Source organism: Sinocyclocheilus rhinocerous, unplaced genomic scaffold (genome assembly GCF_001515625.1).
Source record: "Sinocyclocheilus rhinocerous isolate Xijiao unplaced genomic scaffold, SAMN03320098_v1.1 scaffold591, whole genome shotgun sequence".
NCBI lineage: Eukaryota > Metazoa > Chordata > Actinopteri > Cypriniformes > Cyprinidae > Sinocyclocheilus > Sinocyclocheilus rhinocerous.
In genome coordinates, this window is record NW_015641476.1 from 531,747 (window position 1) to 552,292 (window position 20,546).

At 37.3% G+C, this 20,546-nt stretch overlaps 2 protein-coding genes across 2 annotated transcripts in view; both read left to right on the plus strand.

Moving 5' to 3' along the window:
* The first annotated feature begins 1,185 nt into the window (after positions 1–1,185).
* ctdspl2b (CTD (carboxy-terminal domain, RNA polymerase II, polypeptide A) small phosphatase like 2b) lies at positions 1,186–19,678 on the plus strand. The gene is made up of 13 exons (XM_016571711.1): positions 1,186–1,369; positions 6,226–6,410; positions 10,011–10,140; positions 13,132–13,281; positions 13,531–13,755; positions 14,199–14,292; positions 15,878–15,989; positions 16,077–16,163; positions 16,398–16,460; positions 16,616–16,695; positions 17,113–17,239; positions 19,269–19,364; positions 19,481–19,678. Exons 2-13 carry the CDS (start codon positions 6,249–6,251, stop codon positions 19,544–19,546), a joined length of 1,392 nt encoding a protein of 463 aa, XP_016427197.1. The 5' UTR covers positions 1,186–1,369; positions 6,226–6,248; the 3' UTR covers positions 19,547–19,678.
* Positions 19,679–20,368: 690 nt separating this feature from the next.
* LOC107755011 (uncharacterized) overlaps positions 20,369–20,546 on the plus strand; it is a 20,056-nt gene continuing 19,878 nt past the window's right edge. Inside the window, exon 1 of the mRNA XM_016571655.1 lies at positions 20,369–20,375. Coding sequence (XP_016427141.1) covers positions 20,369–20,375 — 7 coding nt within the window. The remainder of the gene's footprint in view (positions 20,376–20,546) is intronic.

Sequence of the window (20,546 nt, forward strand, 5' to 3'; positions counted from 1 at the left end):
CCAAACAAAGCAGTTTCGCTTTCACAACGAAACACACAGCATCTCCACGACATGGCGACGGCGGTAACAATACTACAGCGAGAATCAAAGTTATACCTTCTTTCTTTGAGTGAACGTTTGGGCGGTGTTATGCAAATCTTCCCACACAGTGACGTAGACATGTGGGGGCGTGATTAAACAAGGCGTTTTAGGAGGGCGTGGCCGAGTCTTAACTTTTATAAAGAATATCTCTTTGGGTTTGAGACTTTAGTCTTTGCAACTTTAGGGATCTTATCTATTCACGAACAGCTTGTAACACTCCAAAGAGAAAGGAAAACTTGAAATCGCATCATATGACCCCTTTAAACACTCCTGAACCAGCTAATTAAGGTCTTACTAGGCACACTAGAAACTTCCAGGCAGGTGTTGAGGCGGGTTGGAGCTAAACTCTGCAGGACACTGGCCCTCCAGGAACAAGTTTGGAGACCCCGTCCTAGAGCTTTCAAGCTCCAGCCACCAAATTCGGCCCAGACCTTCAGCCTGTTCTGACTTAGCCTGCCCTGTCTTTTCTAACTGATCGGTCTTACGGTTTTCCTAAAATGACGATTAAAACTGGGAAAATTTCCATAGACTTATATTGTTCAAATGAGCCAAGACTATTCAAACTCCAACTGACAAAATTCAAATGAACACACTGAAGCCGGTTAGACTCAATTAAGCTGCCATTCTATGTTATATCTTAAACTCATATAGATTGCATTATACCTATTTCTTATCCATCTATCAGTCTATAATCTGACATTTTCTATCTCAAACTTTATCAAACGTCAGGATTTTAAAACTGCTTCAAACTTGCAGACAAGGCTTTTTATCTAGTTAACTTGGTCTGCTACTTTTGTTCTATTGTTATACGCTAACTTATGGGAGCCACATTCCTGTCAGAAAAAAAAATTGTAATCAAATACATATTTGCTAGTTTACCTCACAGGCTACCTGGTAAATACCGACACTAATTCCGTTTTGAAAAGGAATTACTCTCCGCTCTGCGTTTTTGCTAAAGCACATTTTATGTGTGATTCCCGCTACGGTTATGTGTATTTTAAATAGATACTGTACGCTAAACCTGTCGCACTGCGAAGCCTCAATATTGTTTTGATTCTCGGAACAACAGAAAGGGGGTGTGGGACTCGCGCCGCAGGACGCATGCTCGCTCCTCTCTTCATCCGGGTACCTGCCGTTGACTGTGTGTGTACGGAGGCGGGAAATGGCGTCCAGAGGTGCGGGGAGGACAGAGGTGAACCTCGTCTGAAGAGGCACGCGAAAAACAGCGAGTGTCAGCAACCCTGAAAACGACCGTTATCCTGTGACTCGAACCCCGGAGATTCGCCCAGTAAGTTATTATTACCCAGTCTGTATTGTTTGTGGTGATAGGGTTCCCCCAAAACACCCGTCCTTTCGCTCCGGTCGGAAATGTTTCGCTGTGATTCGGCTCGCTCCCGTAGCACCTATATGCGCGGACGGGCAGCTGCCGTCTTCGCGAGTCGTTCCCGCGCTTTCTGTCATTAGAATCCTGCCGGCTGTTTTGAGTGGCACATGAGGCTTCTTCTAGTAACAGCGGGTCACGAGAGACTGGTTTCCTACGGAGAGAATGCTTGCATGTGTCCTACATTGAAGATAGACAAGCACAGATGTGTCAAGATCGTTTTCTGCATGTAAAAATACATCTCACATTTTAGGCTCTGGAGTCATGCAATCATTGTGTAAACGGTTACTCTTAATGTCTGGCTAAACAGGGAAATTGTGAGAAAGTTGCTCGTCTTCCGTACAGAATCTATTTAGCGTGTGTTTCCCGCCCACCACGACACTGTTCAGGTTTCAGCGGCTGAGCTTCATCATTTCTGAAGTGTCTGATGGGGTTGATCAGTTATGGTGTGGCAACACTTAATGTATTTTCTTTCTTTTCTTCCTTTTCTAAAGACTGACTGACTGACTGTAGTTAGTTGACTGCAGTGCAGTGCTCCTCAACTAGTGCCATTCCATTGTCAAGTCAATATTTGAAGAAATTTCAACATTATAATGTGTTCCTCCTTTTTTGGTGTAAAAACAAAATGCACCTTTTAAATTCTGCAGAAATCAGATGTATATTTTGTTACTGCTAATATTTTTCGTAACTCAGACTTTCTACTCAACTAACGTAGCCTATAACTTTCTAAAGAAATTAGTAAATACAACAATTTAGGATCTGCTGATAGTTTTTGAGAATTAATGCAAAATGTAATTTGCCCAGGTTTGCTCCCTGTCATGAAACAGTTGTGAGAGCTTGGTATGTGTTGCATTTCTTAGTTTTTCATAATAAAGCCACTGTTAAAAATGTGAAATTACTTGCAAACTAATGCAGCTTTTAAGTTTGTATTTTTTAAATTCATCCAAGAAGTTAGATACTTTGTCCGTCAAACGTTTGCTATTCAAAGTCACAGGTCAGAGAGAGTTCACAATATGTAAGGTACACAGCGCAGTGTTACCGTAAACTAAAACTACTATTAAAACTAAATTAATTAAAATAATGCTGACAAAATATGAATTTTAGATGAAAAACTAAAACTGAAAATTAGAAATGTTGTCTTAGCCACTAACTGTAAAAATACGTTTAAGTACTAAAATTAAAACGGAATGCAATAAATATATATTTCAGATATATTTTAAAACTAATTAATAAGTACTATAATAGTGTGTAAATAATGCTTTTCATGTAACATACTTAAAAAAAAAAAAAATCATTTTAAGACATTTTGTTCCTATGTAAGGTACACAGCGCAGTGTTACCGTAAACTAAAACTACTAAAATTATTTAAATTAATTAAAATAATGCTGACAAAATATGAATTTTAGATGAAAAACTAAAACTGAAAATTAGAAATGTTGTCTTAGCCACTAACTGTAAAAATACGTTTAAGTACTAAAATTAAAACGGAATGCAATAAATATATATTTCAGATATATTTTAAAACTAATTAATAAGTACTATAATAGTGTGTAAATAATGCTTTTCATGTAACATACTTAAAAAAAAAAAAAATCATTTTAAGACATTTTGTTCCATTGGAAGTTTACTGATGCCTGCTAGTGGACTCGGGTTCCCCAGTTAAGAAGAGAACCTGTCCTAGTTGTCCAGCTAGACAGGTTACCAACAAAGTGCAATGGTATTTTCTGTGAAGCCTTGACGTGTCATGCTAATTCATTAAAGGGGTCATATGATGCAATTTGATTTTTTCCTTTATGTGTTGCATTTCTTAGTTTTTCATAATAAAGCCACTGTTAAAAATGTGAAATTACTTGCAAACTAATGCAGCTTTTAAGTTTGTATTTTTTAAATTCATCCAAGAAGTTAGATACTTTGTCCGTCAAACGTTTGCTATTCAAAGTCACAGGTCAGAGAGAGTTCACAATATGTAAGGTACACAGCGCAGTGTTACCGTAAACTAAAACTACTATTAAAACTAAATTAATTAAAATAATGCTGACAAAATATGAATTTTAGATGAAAAACTAAAACTGAAAATTAGAAATGTTGTCTTAGCCACTAACTGTAAAAATACGTTTAAGTACTAAAATTAAAACGGAATGCAATAAATATATATTTCAGATATATTTTAAAACTAATTAAGTACTATAATAGTGTGTAAATAATGCTTTTCATGTAACATACTTTAAAAAAAAAAAGTCATTTTAAGACATTTTGTTCCATTGGAAGTTTACTGATGCCTGCTAGTGGACTCGGGTTCCCCAGTTAAGAAGAGAACCTGTCCTAGTTGTCCAGCTAGACAGGTTACCAACAAAGTGCAATGGTATTTTCTGTGAAGCCTTGACGTGTCATGCTAATTCATTAAATAACATGTCCATGTTCAGCGGTTACACTTTCAGGTTTATAATGTACATTTCCACTCGGGCTAGAGCCGCTGTTCGGCCAAGAGTGGCACTCATTCAGAACCGGCTCGCGTTTCCACTGGCAGGGAGCAGATCCTTCTACGTCACCAACCTGTGACCGGAATTGCTTGTTATCTCTTGCAGAAGGAGAGCGTTGATCTGTTTTGCCGACCACTGTTGAGAACTGACATATTTAATTGTTGTGTTAATGTTGTTAATTTACCTGAACCCATGATGGCTTTTAAAAATGACGCCTTTCAAAATGCGATCTGTAGTGGAAACTCTGCCTACTGATGTCATAGGTTCCCTTGTTCAAGACCAGCAAGGTTCTGGGGCCGGTTCAGAACCAGGATCTGGGCACCGGCCCAGGACTTTTTTGAGTGGAATAAGTGCAGCCCGGTTCCCAATTGGGCTCCGGCACCAGCCCCGTTGAAAAAGCGGTAAGAGTCAAACTGAGCAGACACAAAAAAAAAGCCTCAGGGATCAGTTCTTGGAAACGTGTCAGCAGGCTTGAATTTGCTGCCGGTCTGTCAGGGCATGTTTTTGTTTCGAACCAACTTTGTGTTTATTATTTTATTAATTAATTTAATTAATTTAATTTTTTGCTGTCAGAACATGTTGACTTTCAGAAAACTGCTGTGGTGGAAGAGGTCAGAGAATCATTTTGCAATCATCATTTTTATTTTGATGCATTAAACGTGTTTAATGTCTGTTGATGATATTTACATCCAGAAATTTGGCTTTAAACAAGCTTCATCGAATCTAACTGTGCTGTTGAAGACTGTTGAATATTACTGTGCCTCTGTTCTTCTAGAAGAAAGGCTTTAGCTCCTCAGTGTTGTGAGGTAGCTGTCTTGGCATGATGTCTGTTCGAGGGAGTGGATGAGTCACCATTTGTGGTGGTTAAGGAAAAAACTGAGATGTATTACCATCTGTACCCTTTCTCTTTTTATTTTTCGCCATTCCTCTCCTTTCCTGTCTCTTACATGCTTCTATGCTTGCAGTATGTCTCATCATTGTCCTCGCTGCTTCTCTTTGTTTAACTCCTGCACACTGCAGCCGTGGCAGGAGGAGCTTCGTTTTCCTCTCCTAAAATATAAAACTAATTTTCTGTAGACAGTTAGTTCTCATGTTCAGTGCAATTTGGGTTCTCTGTGTATTTGTGTATCAGATTATCCTGCATGTGATTACAAAGGCATCTGGGAGGACATAGGAAATCTACTCCAGTGTTTTTTCATGTTGTGTTAGATCTACAAAGCTTTCCCCAGCTCCTTGGAAATCCATTGATACCCTGGAAAAAGGGTATTTTTAATGTGCATCTTTTCTAAATGATTGTAGTTAGATTTCTTGATGGCTAGTATTGGGAAGGAACAGTCAGACCTGGCGTAACTCCTGAAGGGTCACAAATGCTGGAGCACATTGGTGGTCAGTTGTTGCGTAAGCACACTTTGAGGAGGGGGGACGCACGATCAAGCGCTGTAGTTAATTTCAGGATTATTTTTCCCCCCTTGATGTACAGGGTTGCCTTTAAAGAAGAGAGGGACACTTCCTCCACATCGGGAAAACATTAGGCTAGCTGCTTTTCCCTCTGTCCTTTTTTCATTTCTCTCTTTTTTTTCTTTTTTGTGTCTTGCAAGAAACTGCTGCTTGCTGTTGATCTGTAATTTCCTCACATTTATTTCTCTTTGCTAGTGCATTAAGCAACAGAAAAGTAAGACTGAAAAATACCAAAAATGAAAATTGTCATTTATTCACCCTTGTGTCAGTCCACACCTGTCCCTGTGACTTTTTTTTTTTTTTTCCTTGTTTCTTTTTTTAATGCCCATGCAATGAATGTCAACAGGGTCCCGTATTGTTTTGGACCCCAGTGACTTTCATTGAATGGACAAAAACAGTTAAATTCAAAATACACTTTAAAAAACTTAAAAATATGTTGTATTGCGTTCAGCAGAAGAAAGCATGTCCATTTAGAATTCTTCTGTGTGTTGGAAATAATAATGCTTTTGTAGTTGAGAGTGTTTTGCTGTGGAGGTGCTTCAACTAAATGATTAACTATGTTGAAGGATGTGTTGTCTTGAATGCATCCAGATGTCTGTGGCTAGAGCTCTTGGCTGAAGTGAGCTAAGCACCATAATTCATTCAAAACAATTAAAAGTGTGATTCATTTACCTGTGTGTGAGAACCAGTGAGCATAGTTGGACTTCTCAAGGTCGTTGCTAAATGGAGTGATTTCCTCCTGTTTTACTCTTTCTCTGTGCAGTTTTGTTGTCTTTCTATACCTTGTGTATGAGCTTCTCTGTTTTGTCTTCTTTCTCTCCCCAGCCTTACATGTGACTCTTAACAAAATGAGGCTGAGAATGCGCAAGGCTTCTCAGCAGCCGACCCTCGCCCGCAGGCCCTGCACGGCCCGGAACAAGCGGAAGCACTCCGAGATGGAGGAGTGCTCGGGTGATAGCAAGGGCCTTCTGTCCAGCATCAAGAAGTTCATCCATGGAAGTTCTATAAAGGTGAGCCTCTGGCAGCCTCTCTCTTTATTTTATTATGAGTTCATAATCGTGGCAGATTCAGACCATTACAGCTCTTTTCTTGGATTTGATTATTGTTGCCCAGAATGTTCTTGAATAAAATGCCAGCAAGACCTGGTATCAGTGACGGTTCTAGCTTGTATGGCGCCCTGGGTGAACCACCCCTTCTGCCACCCCTAAATAAAATTAATTGAACATAAATTTTGCTTTTTTAAATTAAAATGTATATATTAAATGAACAAATGTACTGCACAACTGTACAGTAAAAACATCAATAAAATAAGTTATGTTTATTTAAAAAAAAAAAAATCACATATTACAAAATCACATTTTACTGTGTGGCTATGTAAGCTAGTTGGATAGAAAAAAATTATGTTGTTGCCCTATGTGTAATAAAATAGCATAGCATAAGTGATATATTAGCCTATTTTAGCGTGATAGCTGCAAAGATACCATTTATCTTTTGCACTTTTCCCCTTTTCCCTCTTTTTTCCTAAATGGGCTCCTGATGGCTTACCTCCCACTCTCCCTACTGAAGTCACCTTTGTGAAAGTGACTTAAGCAAGATGCTTAATGAAAAGTGTCGTTTGTCTGCTCATGCTGCATCATGTTTTTGCAAATTTTTATTTATTTAGTTTTTTTACAGCATTGTGCATTATAAACAATCACACACGATTCCCTTGAGTTTATGAATTCAATAACCAATCAGAGGTGTTCAGATGAGACATCGCTGAAAAGCCGGAGATTTGCTCAGTGATTGCGCTTGCAGACTGAATTCTACACTCTCGCAAATTCTCTCATCATTAACAACAAAGTATATATGTACAATGTAAGTAAGAGACTCATTTCAAAATGTAGACCGCTTCAATGATTACAACAGGACTTGTTGAGAGTTTTTAAAAGTCATAATGTTCTTTGATAATGTAAATATTCTTTGTTCTCTTTCTCTGTAATTTATGTGCTGTGTGAATAAAATGTGAAATTAAAGCGTAACTTACAATGTTTTATTAAATTGTGATCAAGTTAAATACAAATTCAGTAGTAGTAATAAAATTGTATGACATGAAACCCATATCTGGTACATGCCTAAAAAGACGGGTTTGTGATGTGTGTAGATATTAGTCTAAACATTAGGCTTCTGGAGTTGGTTTACCCTTCGCCTGTGTCTGAGTGAGAGAGTGCTTCTCCGGGTGCACACTCCGAGTCCCAACCAGGGGTGCCTTTCCCAAAAGCAACTATAGTCGTAAGTTCCGTCATTACCAATAGAGTTCAGTGGAACTAACGACCATATTTAGCGAACGATGCTTTTGGGAAACACACCCCAGGTGTTGTGTGTTACACACACCACAGTGATGACATATTGACGTGCAGTGTAAATGAGTGGTAAAAACACGATTGTGCATTCAGTTTTGTTTTCTATGTGGGTGCCCTGTGCCACCCCCGGCAAGATGCCGCACTGGGCAGTTGCCCATGTCGCCCATACCTAAATCCGCTACTGCCTGGTATCATATTTCCCCAGAAATGCATGGTGGAATGCCGCTGCTTGTCTGAGGAGCTCAGTCCTGTTCTAATTTTAGCTGTGGTTCCACGGCACACAGATAATGACAGTAGGTAGGGTTGGCTTTAACAGGCATGCATCAGGGCTTCACATTATGTCCAGTAAAGGTATTAGGTTCTCTTGTTTGAGTTCTAGATTACCTCAGTTTGACTTAGGGCAGTGGTTCTCAACCTTTTTAACACTAAAGGCTTAAATACACTACAAAACTTTGGCTCAGATTTTTGCTCCAAATTGACAGCCTGGACAAGTAGGTGCTAGTTGCAGAAAGTCAGAGCCAGTCTGCAGATTTGAATTTACAAATTTCCTAGAAAATCGCCGAGTATATGATGGACAGACTTTTTTTTGTGTTTTTTTTTTAAAGCTTTAGACTGATTCCATACCAGAAGATATCAATCATTTTTGATATTTTGAGCCGATTTTAGAACACGCATTGTTTTGATTTGTCACACATCTCTTACCAACAAGCCATGTGTTTCTGCATGAGTTTGTTGTGTTCGAAATGACTTGAAAGTCTGGTAGCCTAGTGTATGATCTTCAGTTGTTTAGTGTATTATGACCAGTTTTTCCTCTAACTGTTTACAAAGTTAGCAGGTGTGTGATGCCTAGTGTTTTAAGATCTGTTCAGATTTTAAAGGGGATAGTTCACCCAAAAATGTAAATTCTGTCATTAATTGCTCATGTCGTTCCAAACCTGTAAGAACTTCATTCATCTTCGGGAACACAAATTAAGATATTTTTGATAAAATCCGAGAGGTTTCTGACCCTGCATAGACCGCAGTGCACTACCAAGTTCAAGGCCCAGAAAGATTGTAAGGACATCGTTAAAATAGTCCATGTGACATCAGTGGTTCAACCTTACTTTTATGAAGCTACGAGAATACTTTTTGTGCGCAAAGAAAACAAAAATAACAACTTTATTCAGCAATTTACAGCGTTTCCCTGGTTACCGCAGTAAACAAAGCAGCACTGCACTTATAAACATTTACATTTAGCAGACGCTTTTATCCAAAGCGACTTACAAATGAGGACAATGGAAGCAATTAAAATCAACAAAAGGAATAAAAAGAAAACAAATGGATAGAATGATTAGAGAAGCAAGTGTTAGTATTTTTTTTTTTTTTAAATAAAGAATAGAGTTCGAATAGAGAGTGCTATAGTTAGAGGGTCAAATAAAGATGGAAGAGATGTGTTTTTAGCCGATTCTTGAAGATGGCTAAGGACTCGAAGGCAGATGCTAAGGCAGGTCATTCCACCAGGAGGGAACATTTCATTTAAAAGTCAGAGAAAGTGATTTTGTGCCTCTTTGGGATGGCACAATAAAGCGACGTTCACTTGCAGAACGCAAGCTTCTAGAGGGCACATAATAATATATACACTACTTGAATATTCATTAAACAGAGGCAAGATGAACAGAAAATGCCATCTAAACTTTAAACATTTTGGAAAATGATTGCAATGCAGTGTGTGCAAATCCGGAACGGAGATCGGAAATAAAAACCAAAAAAAAAGCAAAAACCAACGGAGCACAGTGTCAATGAAAGGAAGTGATTGGCTAATATTATAACCAATCTAAATATAATATCTAAATATATAATATAACCAATCTAAAAATCTGCATTAAAGTTAAGAATGTCAAGATGAAGTTTAATTGGTTATATAACATTGGATAGAGCGGTGGGCCAGTCACTATATCAGCTTACAGCAGGCACCAACTGTGCAGAAATTAGTGAACGTTTTGTAGAGAATTGAAAACAGCACAAATGCTTCCAAATATATTTTGAGGTTGCACAGATTACATTTTGGAAGCATATGCTGCCAAAATGGTCGCAGCTTCTCTAGCCCTGATTAATTAACCAATCATGATTCCAGAAGTTTCAACAACTTATTTTTGTATGTGTTTTTTTTTTTGTAACATTTTAATTTAGAGTTAAATATTAATAATAGGTTTTCAACTATCTCTAACCTTAAACATGTTAAAACTGGTGTGTATAAGACTCATGCTTGCATGACTCTTGGTGTTTCAGGTGGAGCAGAACAACCCAGCAAAGAGGACTCGTCTGAGCTGCGAGCTGATCACCTCCACCCCACAGAGGAAAAATGACCTGCAGAGGAAAAGCATCTACAGGGCCCGCAGAAGAAGCTTCGTCAATGGAGGTGAGTCCCTTGCGTGCTCTAGTTAAACAATGAAAACTGATACTCTAGTCTGCACTGGAGCTGTCGCTATACACAAATGTCATTAGTATTAGAGATGCACAGATATCGAATTTCTCTGCCGATACAATAGCCGATTATTCAGAATTATTCATATATCTGCCGATACAGATTGTATGATTTCCTTAAGGACAAAAATCTCTCCTAAACGATGCTGTTAACTACACAGGCAACCCTATCATTTGGCACATTACTATAATAATCAGGGGTGCACATAAGTTTTTCAGTCTGGTTCTCATGAGAGCACCTGGAGATTTGGCTTGGTACTGAACATGTTTACACATCTCATTTTTTATTTTGGTCGCACATGCACACCTGTGTACCACTTATGTGCACCCCTGATAATATTAAAGGTTAAAATTAACAAAAGAGCTATTATATTCAACTGCTATTTATTTTCTGATATCAAAATTACACTCAAATAAAAATTGAAATGTCTGTTTGCAACTCATTTGCACTTAGTGCCAGATTCATGGCAGATTTATTCAAACATACATATGTAATTATAAGTAAAAAAGCTCCTCTAGTGTTGTTTTATAGCTAACTAATGAACTGTGAACCGTGGATAACTTTGCTGAGGCAAATGCCACGTTAAGTGACATTGTTCACAATCTGTTTTATTGGCATCTTTCCATGGTTGAAACACTGATTGAGCGATTACATTAGACATGATACATTTTGGTAAGCTATACTGTGTCTTTCAACATACCTTCTGATGTTCATTCATGTTTATTTTGTGCTATAACTTATTAAAGTGGAAGACACTCGTGCTCCGCGCTGCTGCTTGAACCAAGGTGCTACAGCGATCTGTCAAGTCACATTTAGAAGCATCAAAATGGCATTCATTGTTTGAATTTCGTGATAGAATGTACAGGATATGAAAGCTGAGACTTTGTTTCTTATCGGAAGTAAGAAAACAAAGCTTTTGTGATTATTGGATGAAAGGCACGCTACAAATTAGGGCTGGCTCGATACCACTTTTTCAGAATCGATCCCGATCCGATACCAAAAATTCTGATTATCTGCAGATACCGATATCAATCCGATACCAGCGCAGTTTTTTTAAAATCAGTGTTGAATTTATATACCTCAGTGTGTGTTGACCTGATCATCACTCTGTCGTGTGTTACACACAATACTAAATATAAACAACTTCATTATAAAGAAAAACAACAAACAAAAAATATATAATCATAATCTATGATAAATATGATTATAAACTAGGTTAGTGGATAATTCAGTCGCAAAAGTTACTCTAGAAAAATCATGAGTGCACAATTTTATAACATCTAAAATTAGAGGGGAAAAAACATTATTTAGTGGGGAACAAATAAAAGTGAATAAATGTAGGACTAAATCTGGTAAAATTATACACATTGCTCTATGTATTGTTGTAAAATACATTCATGAAAAACAAGTAATATATATTTATATATAAATATATATACTGTAAAATTAAAGGACATTTCTTTTAAATTTATAGCACAGTAATGAGGCAGCACTATATGACAGATGAGACTAACAAGAAAGGCTATTAATAATCTTTCTTTGCACAAAAATAGTATAAAACGAAAGGCTCAAAATACAGAACGGCACAAAGCGTTTATGCGCATCCCGTGCGCAGAATGATGCACTTGAAGCAACACGGGAGTCGCAGTGCTCCACATAGAAAAGTTCAAAGCACAAAGGGAAGAGATGTGTAGTGTATTAAATTTGTGCGTTAGTTTATTGAGCCTTTTCTTTTAACAGTTTTAAATTTACTGTGCTCGTGAAGATCATAATGCTCTCTACAACAGTGTTGTGATCTAACAGACACCAGGTAGAAAGTAACACGATTTAGAAACCGCACGAAACTCCAGTAAGATAAAGTCCTTTTAAGCAAAACCATTTATCTTTATTTAGAGATCAAGCATAATATTAGGAACATTGAATCATCTGGGAGAGAGTTCTATCTTCTTGACTGTCGTAACTGAACGCGACACGCAGTTTGAATGCTGAATGGAGGATGACAGACAGCTGCAGCGGAGACAAGAATTTACATGAACTTGACTTAAATATTCACCTGTAACTCACATTAAACTGTGGAACGGCTTCAGAACACTTGAAATATAATGCATGAAAACTTTATGGGGCTTTGTTATGTGTTTGTGGCTTTTGTGGCGATAACAATAACAGAATAGTATACGCACAATATCGGATTTGGATCGGTCTCGTCTGACCGATACCCCGATCCAGCAGAAAATGCCAGTATCGGAGCGATATCGATACTGAATATCGGATCGGCGCCCCCCTACTACAAATAATCAAATAGAGCCTGCTTTAATGTCACTATTTTTAACTGTTAATGCGTTATTGTCACGTTAATTTTGACAGCCCTAAATTCAACAGAGAGATTTTCTTCACATACAGTATGAGTTGCAGTCTGACGCTTTTGATGTTTTTCTGGCGCCTTTTGATTGACAGGATATAATCTTCCCTGGAATAATCGGCTGAAATAAATTGCTTTTATTGGCCGATACAGATTATTGGCCAGTACATCACTGCATCTCTAATTAGTATGATTATGATGTAATCATACGATTATGATTACAACAGCAAAAACGAATATGCTAGTGAACACATTTTCGTAAGTTCTTTAATAATATAAATACTAACAAATTAAATCAAAACAATGGCATGTAGCCTTCAAGTAATTCAGAGGTTTTTTTTAAAGAAAAACAAATTGCTACTGTAGTAATCAAAATAAATATATAAATAAAAATAAAAGATCAAAATTACAAATAATATCTCTGGTTTCAGTATCAAGCAGTCAATTGAAGGAGGGCACAAACTATAGAGTAATAAACCTATATGGAGTTGGGGATTTAAATGGTCTCTTCTGCATTTATAATTTGATTATGCATAATTTGATAATTTTCATACTTTGTCCTATAGAAACAACAAACCATGACACGAGTAAGGCTGTCAAGCCTAATGGGAAATTAGATGACTCTGAGGAGGTTGTGAGCAGTCCACCCCGCACCACCCTGCTTGGAACCATCTTCTCTCCTGTCTTCAATTTCTTCTCACCAGCAAATAAAAATGGTGAGATGAAAAACACTGAACTGAACACTAAAGACGTAAACTTTTTAGAATATTGTTGTACCTGTGTTGTTCAGTACAATATTTATTTTAAATAAGCTTTAATGATAAAGCATTTTTTATTCATCATTCTTGGCAATGATTGCCTTTTTACTTTAAGAAGAATAGTCTTTGTTAAATAAACATCCAGCATTAGAGATGTTTTTTCTTTCCTTCTTTCTCCTTCACTATCATCCCGTCTTGTCATGTCAGCCTCGGATTCCCCAGGCCAGGTGGTGGAGGCAGAAGAGATTGTGAAGCAACTAGAAATGGAGCAAGTAGAAGAGATGCCCAGCAGTACTGCCACATCTAAAGAGCCCCTAAGTGTCCCTCTCTATACCAGTGCCATGCCCTCAGCCTTCAGACCTCCACCCTCCACTCACACACCTGCAGAGGAGAATGAAAACACCCCCCACTCTGACCTGCCTCCTCTTACAGGTGTGAAAGACATGACATTGCTTCACTTAAGCCCAAACCTAGGCCCAGTCTCCTTTAAATTGAAACAAACATAACTGTTTTCAGCATTTTGATTTAGAATAAATGTTTTTTGAGCACCAAGTCAGTATATTAGAATGATTTCTGAAGTGTCACGTGACACTGAAGACTGGAGTATTTGTAATCACAGGAATACATTACATTTAAATTGTATCCAAACAGAAAAGAGTAATACTGTGAAATAGTATCATAATTTAAAATGTTAAATCTGTTTTTATTTTTATTTTTGATTAAATAAATACAGTCTTGGTGAGCATAAGAGACTTCTTTCAAAAACATTTATAACAGTTGTACTGACCTCAAACTTTTGAACTGTAAGGTGTATTTACAGGGGCAAGAATATATTGACACAGCGGTTTATGGGTATGTTTTATATTTTATTTTAGCTCCTGGCTCTCCTGCAACAGGGGGTTATGTGGACGCCTCTCTCACTGTCCCAGCTGAAGGATCATATGAAGAGGAGTGGGAAGTGTTTGACCCGTAAGTTCACCTTTAGTGAATGTCTGTGCTTAGGGCTTAACAATACGATTTTTTTCTACTAGCCCGGTCAAGCCAGTTGTTCAGATTATTGCTTGCCTGGTTGTTTAGCCCATTCTGTATAGTTACCGTTTTGACACATGCATATCATTACAATTTGCCACAACATTAAATTGATAACAAGAATAACGCAACAAATATTTAGTAAGTAAAACAGCAAGTACAAGATCAACTAAAAATAACTTGGAAACCCTCTCAGAGAGAAAAAAACTGTGCTGTGGTGCTGACAATGCACACATACTTTTTAAGCCTGTGTTACTAAAATGAGAGGAAGTTATGGAAGCCCGTTTCCGCCACAGTTGAGAAAAAATATAATTCTGTAAGTCAGTTGAGCAGGTGGTATCTTTTAAATATCTTGATACAGAGTTTGACTGTGACATTCTATCCTGGTTCAGTTCTCTTTCTGATGAATGCAAAAACAGACTTTCAGGGATTATATATCAGGTGGGCAAAATTATTGGTAAACTACACATAATTCTGTCTGACCTCTATACTGTGGCAGTAAAAAAGAAAGCCTCAGGTATTGTGTCTGATCCTTCACACCCTCTTTGTAGTTCATTCCAGTAGGGCTGTCAAAAAAAAAATAGAATTTGGAATATTCATCGAATTAAAAAAAAAAATCCACATTCGAATGCAAAAACGTTGCATTCGAATTTTAGGTCTGCATCAGCCGTCAGGATTCTTCTGAACATTCATTAATCTTAGGTATTCCAATATTTAATAACAGGATGTTAAAAGAGAGAGTTGCAGCTGTGTTATTTAATGAGCTAACATGAACTAAGCTTTTAAACAAAGATTAATAACTTCTGTAGCAAATGTAGCTATTGCTCATTGTGAATGTTAATGCATTAACTAAGGTTAACTAATGAGGTCTTATTGTAAAGTGATACCTATTGGTCCATAAAAGCATTAGCAATTAATCGCAACATGAAAATTTGATACCGGCATATCCCTACACAGAACGCTTATTTATCACATTTTCTAGCAGGGCATCTATCAGCATTGCACTCATGTCTCGCACAAGAGAGCGGCATGTTTAGAAAACCATGTAAAATTAATGTAAGTTCAACTTTTAAAAAACATGTGTTATTTTATTACGCTTTGAAGAAACGTGCATAATATTTTGTTCGATGCGCCCTCTTGTGGCCTCAGGAGAGAAACCAAAAGCTTTTTTTCCCCCTAACTGAAATTATGCCTTTTAAATTCAAATATAATTCGAATTTTGATAATATTTAAGTGGAAAATTCGAATTTAGTTTTTCAGTAATTTTGACAGCCCTACATTCCAGGTACTTCCATGTGGTAGACGGTATAAAGTACCTTACCTTTGGTGTGGAAAAAAAAAAAGCCAAGTATAATAAGAGTTTAAACCCTTTCCACCATTAGCATTTTAAATAGAACTTAAGGTGAATTTTTTAGAGTTGTGTAGGTTCTATGTAATATTTTTTTTATTTATAATTGTAGTGTTTTTTTTGTATTGTTTGAGCCTTTTGTCTAAAAGCAAGCATTTATATTCATATGTTTTGCAGGTATTTTTTCATCAAACATGTACCTCCACTAACAGAAGAGCAGCTAACTCGCAAACCTGCGCTCCCTCTGAAGACTCGCAGCACTCCCGAGTTCTCCCTGGTGCTTGACCTGGTCAGTCTGAAACACCACAGGAGACTTACTCCTACTACATGGGATTCATTTTGGCATACATCCTGATAATTTTTTTCCCTTCAACAGGATGAAACCCTTGTCCATTGTAGCTTGAATGAGCTGGATGATGCAGCACTAACCTTTCCTGTACTCTTCCAAGATGTCATATACCAGGTAGAAATCCAAGCTATCTTTGTGTGAATACATTGTTTGTCAGTAACATAACACTAGAGGAGGCTATAGAGCCATTTTCAGAAACTAAGTGTCTGCTTTCTCAAGCAAGTCTATAATGTCGAGTGATTTGAAATTTTTAAAACTTTATAAGTGAGAGATTACTTATTAATTTTTTGGGGGGTGCTAAAACCCTGTGTTCTTAGGGGCTAAAGTCTAATTCACAATTTCTGTTAGGTTTATGTGCGATTGAGGCCATTTTTCAGAGAGTTCCTTGAACGCATGTCACAGATTTATGAGGTAAGCCTTCATCCATTTTACTCCACATAACCTCTCATCCTTTTTCTCTAAATAAGCAATGATATTACATGGAAAAGTTTTACCCTGGCTTAAGTTAACATCTGTTCTTCATAGTGGACTGAAGTTGTTCCACTGTTGACTTTTTTCCCTTCTAGATCATTCTCTTCACTGCCTCTAAGAAAGTTTATGCAGACAAGTTGCTGAACATTCTCGACCCGAGGAAACAGCTGGTGCGGTCTGTGGACTTCTTTTTATTTTTCCTTTATTTTAATCATTGCAAAGACTCTTACTTATGACACGGCTGTTTAAAGTAAAATAATTAAAAAAAAATCTTAAAGTATTTTTTATTTTATTTTCTTCTGTTACTTTATTTTTAAAAAAAGTTTTTGTCATAAATGTAAAATTAGGCTGGGTGTCAGTTGTTGGGTAACACTGCCTCAGCTTTGTCATTGCTGTGCAGAGTTTCTTTGTAGGGTTTGGTTACAATGAGGGATTGAGAGATTGGAGTAGATGGGGAGCTTTGGTCTCTGGCACATGTAAACTCCACACCATCCTCAGGTGTCAACACTTTACTTTGAATGCATTATTGATTCTAATCCTGGAGATTTATTTCGTCGTTCTTCTCTCTGTGTGTGTTTCCAACATGTTCTAGGCACCGATTATTTCGTGAGCACTGTGTATGTGTGCAAGGAAACTACATTAAGGATCTGAATATCCTTGGACGGGACCTGTCCAAGACTATAATTATTGATAACTCACCACAAGCCTTTGCTTATCAGGTGAGCAGATCAAGGTTGCCTTTTATTAAAATTAATTACAGCTTAAGAGTATTTAAAACTAGGGCTGGTTAACAATTTCCGATATTGATACCTTGATAATTTTCGATACCTTGACTTCGATACCAGTTCCTGAGCAATTTTTTTGTTTTTACCAATTTTGTGAAATCTGTTTAGACAAGAATATGTTACACATTCATTTTTTTGTTTTATTTTTATTTTTTTCTCAGTTTGTTGACTTTTACAGATTCAAAGACTCTGCACAAAGGAACAAAAAAGCATAAAGGAGCAAAATGTAACCAACACAATAAATCAGTGCAAATAGTTTTAATAAAGTTCAGGTAGTTTTCAGTTCAAAATGAACAGTTTCAAGTCAGTATGTGAGGCTCACTGCTGCAAAGGCAGCAAACATTTAACAGTGAAGTTTGTGACTGTGGCACTCATCTTGCCTTTCCTTCATCATTTTTCCTTTTTCTGCCAGTGTGAACGGATTGACAATTGATGGTCTCCTCATGCCAGGGTCGCAGGGGCAGAGACAATAACATTAATGAGGCCAGCAGGGGTGCTCACCCTGCAGTCTGTGTGGGTCCTAATGCCCCAGTATAGTGACGGGGACACCTATACTGTAAAAAGCACCGTCCTTCGGATGAGACGTTAAACCGAGGTCCTGACTCTCTGTGGTCATTAAAAATCCCAGGATGTCCTTCGAAAAAGAGTAGGGGTATAACCCCGGCATCCTGGCCAAATTTGCCCATTGGCCTCTGACCATCATGGCCTCCTTATCATCCCCATACAGTGATTGGCTTCATCACTCTGTCTCCTCTCCACCAATAAGCTAGTGTGTGGTGGGCGTTCTGGTGCAATATGGCTGCCGTTGGATCATCCAGGTGGATGCTGCACACTGGTGGTGGTTGAGGAGAGACCCCCGCTTTCATGTAAATCGCTTTAAGTACCCAGAAAATCGCTATATAAATGTAACTAATTATCATTATAATGTGAAGAGGAAAAAAAAAACAAATAAATAAAGCTAAACTGTTAATGCAGCCAACTTTATGGATAAGTGCAAGATAACTAGTTTAATTTGAGTTGAACTTGATCAGTTACTGTCTACCTTAAAGCATTTTTAGCATCGATTTAGCTAGCTATCTATAGCCATACATCCAAACATTATCTAACGTTTTGTTGGTCCCAGTTTATAGGACTAAGTCACCGTGCACAGAAACGTTAGCTTAATTAGTACACAAGCATGTACCACTACAAGTTAGCCGAGTTTGTTTGTTTGCTAAACCTAACTTAACCTTACCTGTCAGAGTCCCAGTTATAGCGCAGCTGCCTTCATTAGTAGTTTTGGAGAGGGGCTTGTGTGGTTGACACTTACACACTACAGACTCGCGTGTGAGCCACGTCTCTGGGCATAACTGGCGTAAACTAGTGTTTTTCCTTGTTGCCTCGCCACAGCCAATCATCAGCACTTGATTTGGGCACATCAAGCATGCTGCATGCTTATTGTCTAACTGACGTTGATGAGATTAACCCCTTAGAAAAGAAATTTGGTACTGAACAACAAGACATTTTTTGATGCTCAATGGTATCGAGGCAATTTGGTCGGTGCCTAAAACGTATTAAACTCTATACCCAGCCCAATTTAAAAGTAACCTTTTTATTTTTTGATTGTAATAATTTACAAGATCAATCACACTTTTAATAGAAAATGTCTGTAAATCACAATTTTTTCAATATTTTAAGTATATAAGGCTCTAAATCACTTATTGTTAAATTTTATATTCAGCAGAATCCCCCAGCCCACCCAGAATAGTTCAAGTTCGTTTTTTTTTTTCCAAAGCACATGTTAGTAATTTTTGAGTAAAATGAAAGTAATGAAGCGTTAATTTTCATTGGTACTTGTGTAAAGTATACATAAGTAAAGAGTTCAGGTGCGTGACTGGGCTCTTTGGGTTGATTACCCAATAATAAAAGAGATGAAGGAAAATCTTTATAATTAAAATCACCAACCCGTGTGTTTCACTCACAGCTTTCCAATGGGATCCCAATTGAGAGCTGGTTTATGGACAAGAATGACAGTGAACTTCTGAAGCTGGTACCTTTTTTGGAGAAACTGGTGGAGTTGGTATGTTGTAATGTGTTCTTCACCTCTTAGTTTTCTTGATTTTCCTTTCAAGATGCTTCTGTGAACATGTACAAGTGTAATACATATTTATATGTTCCGTTGTTATCTGTCCACAGAATGAGGATGTGCGGCCACATGTTCGTGAACGGTTTCGGCTTCATGACCTCCTTCCCCCTGAATGAGCACACATAGTGGGACAGGACAGTAACAAAGCATTTTGCATATGCATTTTGCATTACAACATCATTGCCATTTTATCTTGAAATTAACTTTTTTTTATTCCCTCAAATTCTCATTGCTATGATAATATCAAAAGAAAAATGACTCCCCTTTTTTTTTTGCCATTTGTGCAGCCAGAGGGGTGAGTGATGTCTGTTTTATAGTGAAAGATTTGCAGTGACTAACTTCTTAAATTGTTTAAATAAGAAATTTCCTACCAACGCATCAGAACTCTGCAACGTCCAGCTGCTGTCTCTCCACAGATATTTATTCACCTTTCAAGAGCCAGCAACATATTAGTTGTAAATTAGTAGCACCTCAAAATAATTTTTTTTTTAATCAGCTACTGTTTTATTACACATTTTTTAAAATACTGTTTTGCTCCTTGTTTCATATTTAGCCTGTGTATTTTTTTTTTTTTAGTTTTTTTTTTTTTTTTTTCCTTCCCCCTGAATGAGCACACATAGTGGGACAGGACAGTAACAAAGCATTTTGCATATGCATTTTGCATTACAACATCATTGCCATTTTATCTTGAAATTAACTTTTTTTTATTCCCTCAAATTCTCATTGCTATGATAATATCAAAAGAAAAATGACTCCCCTTTTTTTTTTGCCATTTGTGCAGCCAGAGGGGTTTGAAGTTTCTTGTGTGGTTTCCTCAGTTGTTTCATCCCATACAAAATTGAATGTGTAGCAGTCAGAAGAGAAGAGGATCATGTTGTCTTTTGGTGCTCCAATGGGATTGGTTGACACTGTTGGGCTTTTGACCAACTTCATAAGGAATGGCCAGTAAGAAAATCATACTGTCTGACAGAAGTTAAATGCTTGTGAGTGAAGGTTTTTTTTTTTTTTTTCATTCATGTTTTCATTATGCATTCCTCCCCATCTGTACACTTTGCTTGGTGTTTACGTCAAATCAATGTTCTCTCAACTCCTGGCCTGTTTTGTTTGCCAAAATGT

Excerpts from the sequence above, each read along its gene's own strand:
- ctdspl2b (XM_016571711.1), top strand. The coding sequence starts at position 6,249 with ATGAGGCTGAGAATGCGCAAGGCTTCTCAGCAGCCGACCCTCGCCCGC. Across the intron at positions 16,461-16,615 it reads GCATGTCACAGATTTATGAG|ATCATTCTCTTCACTGCCTC; the intron begins GTAAGCCTTCAT and ends TTTCCCTTCTAG. Across the intron at positions 17,240-19,268 it reads CACAAGCCTTTGCTTATCAG|CTTTCCAATGGGATCCCAAT; the intron begins GTGAGCAGATCA and ends TTTCACTCACAG.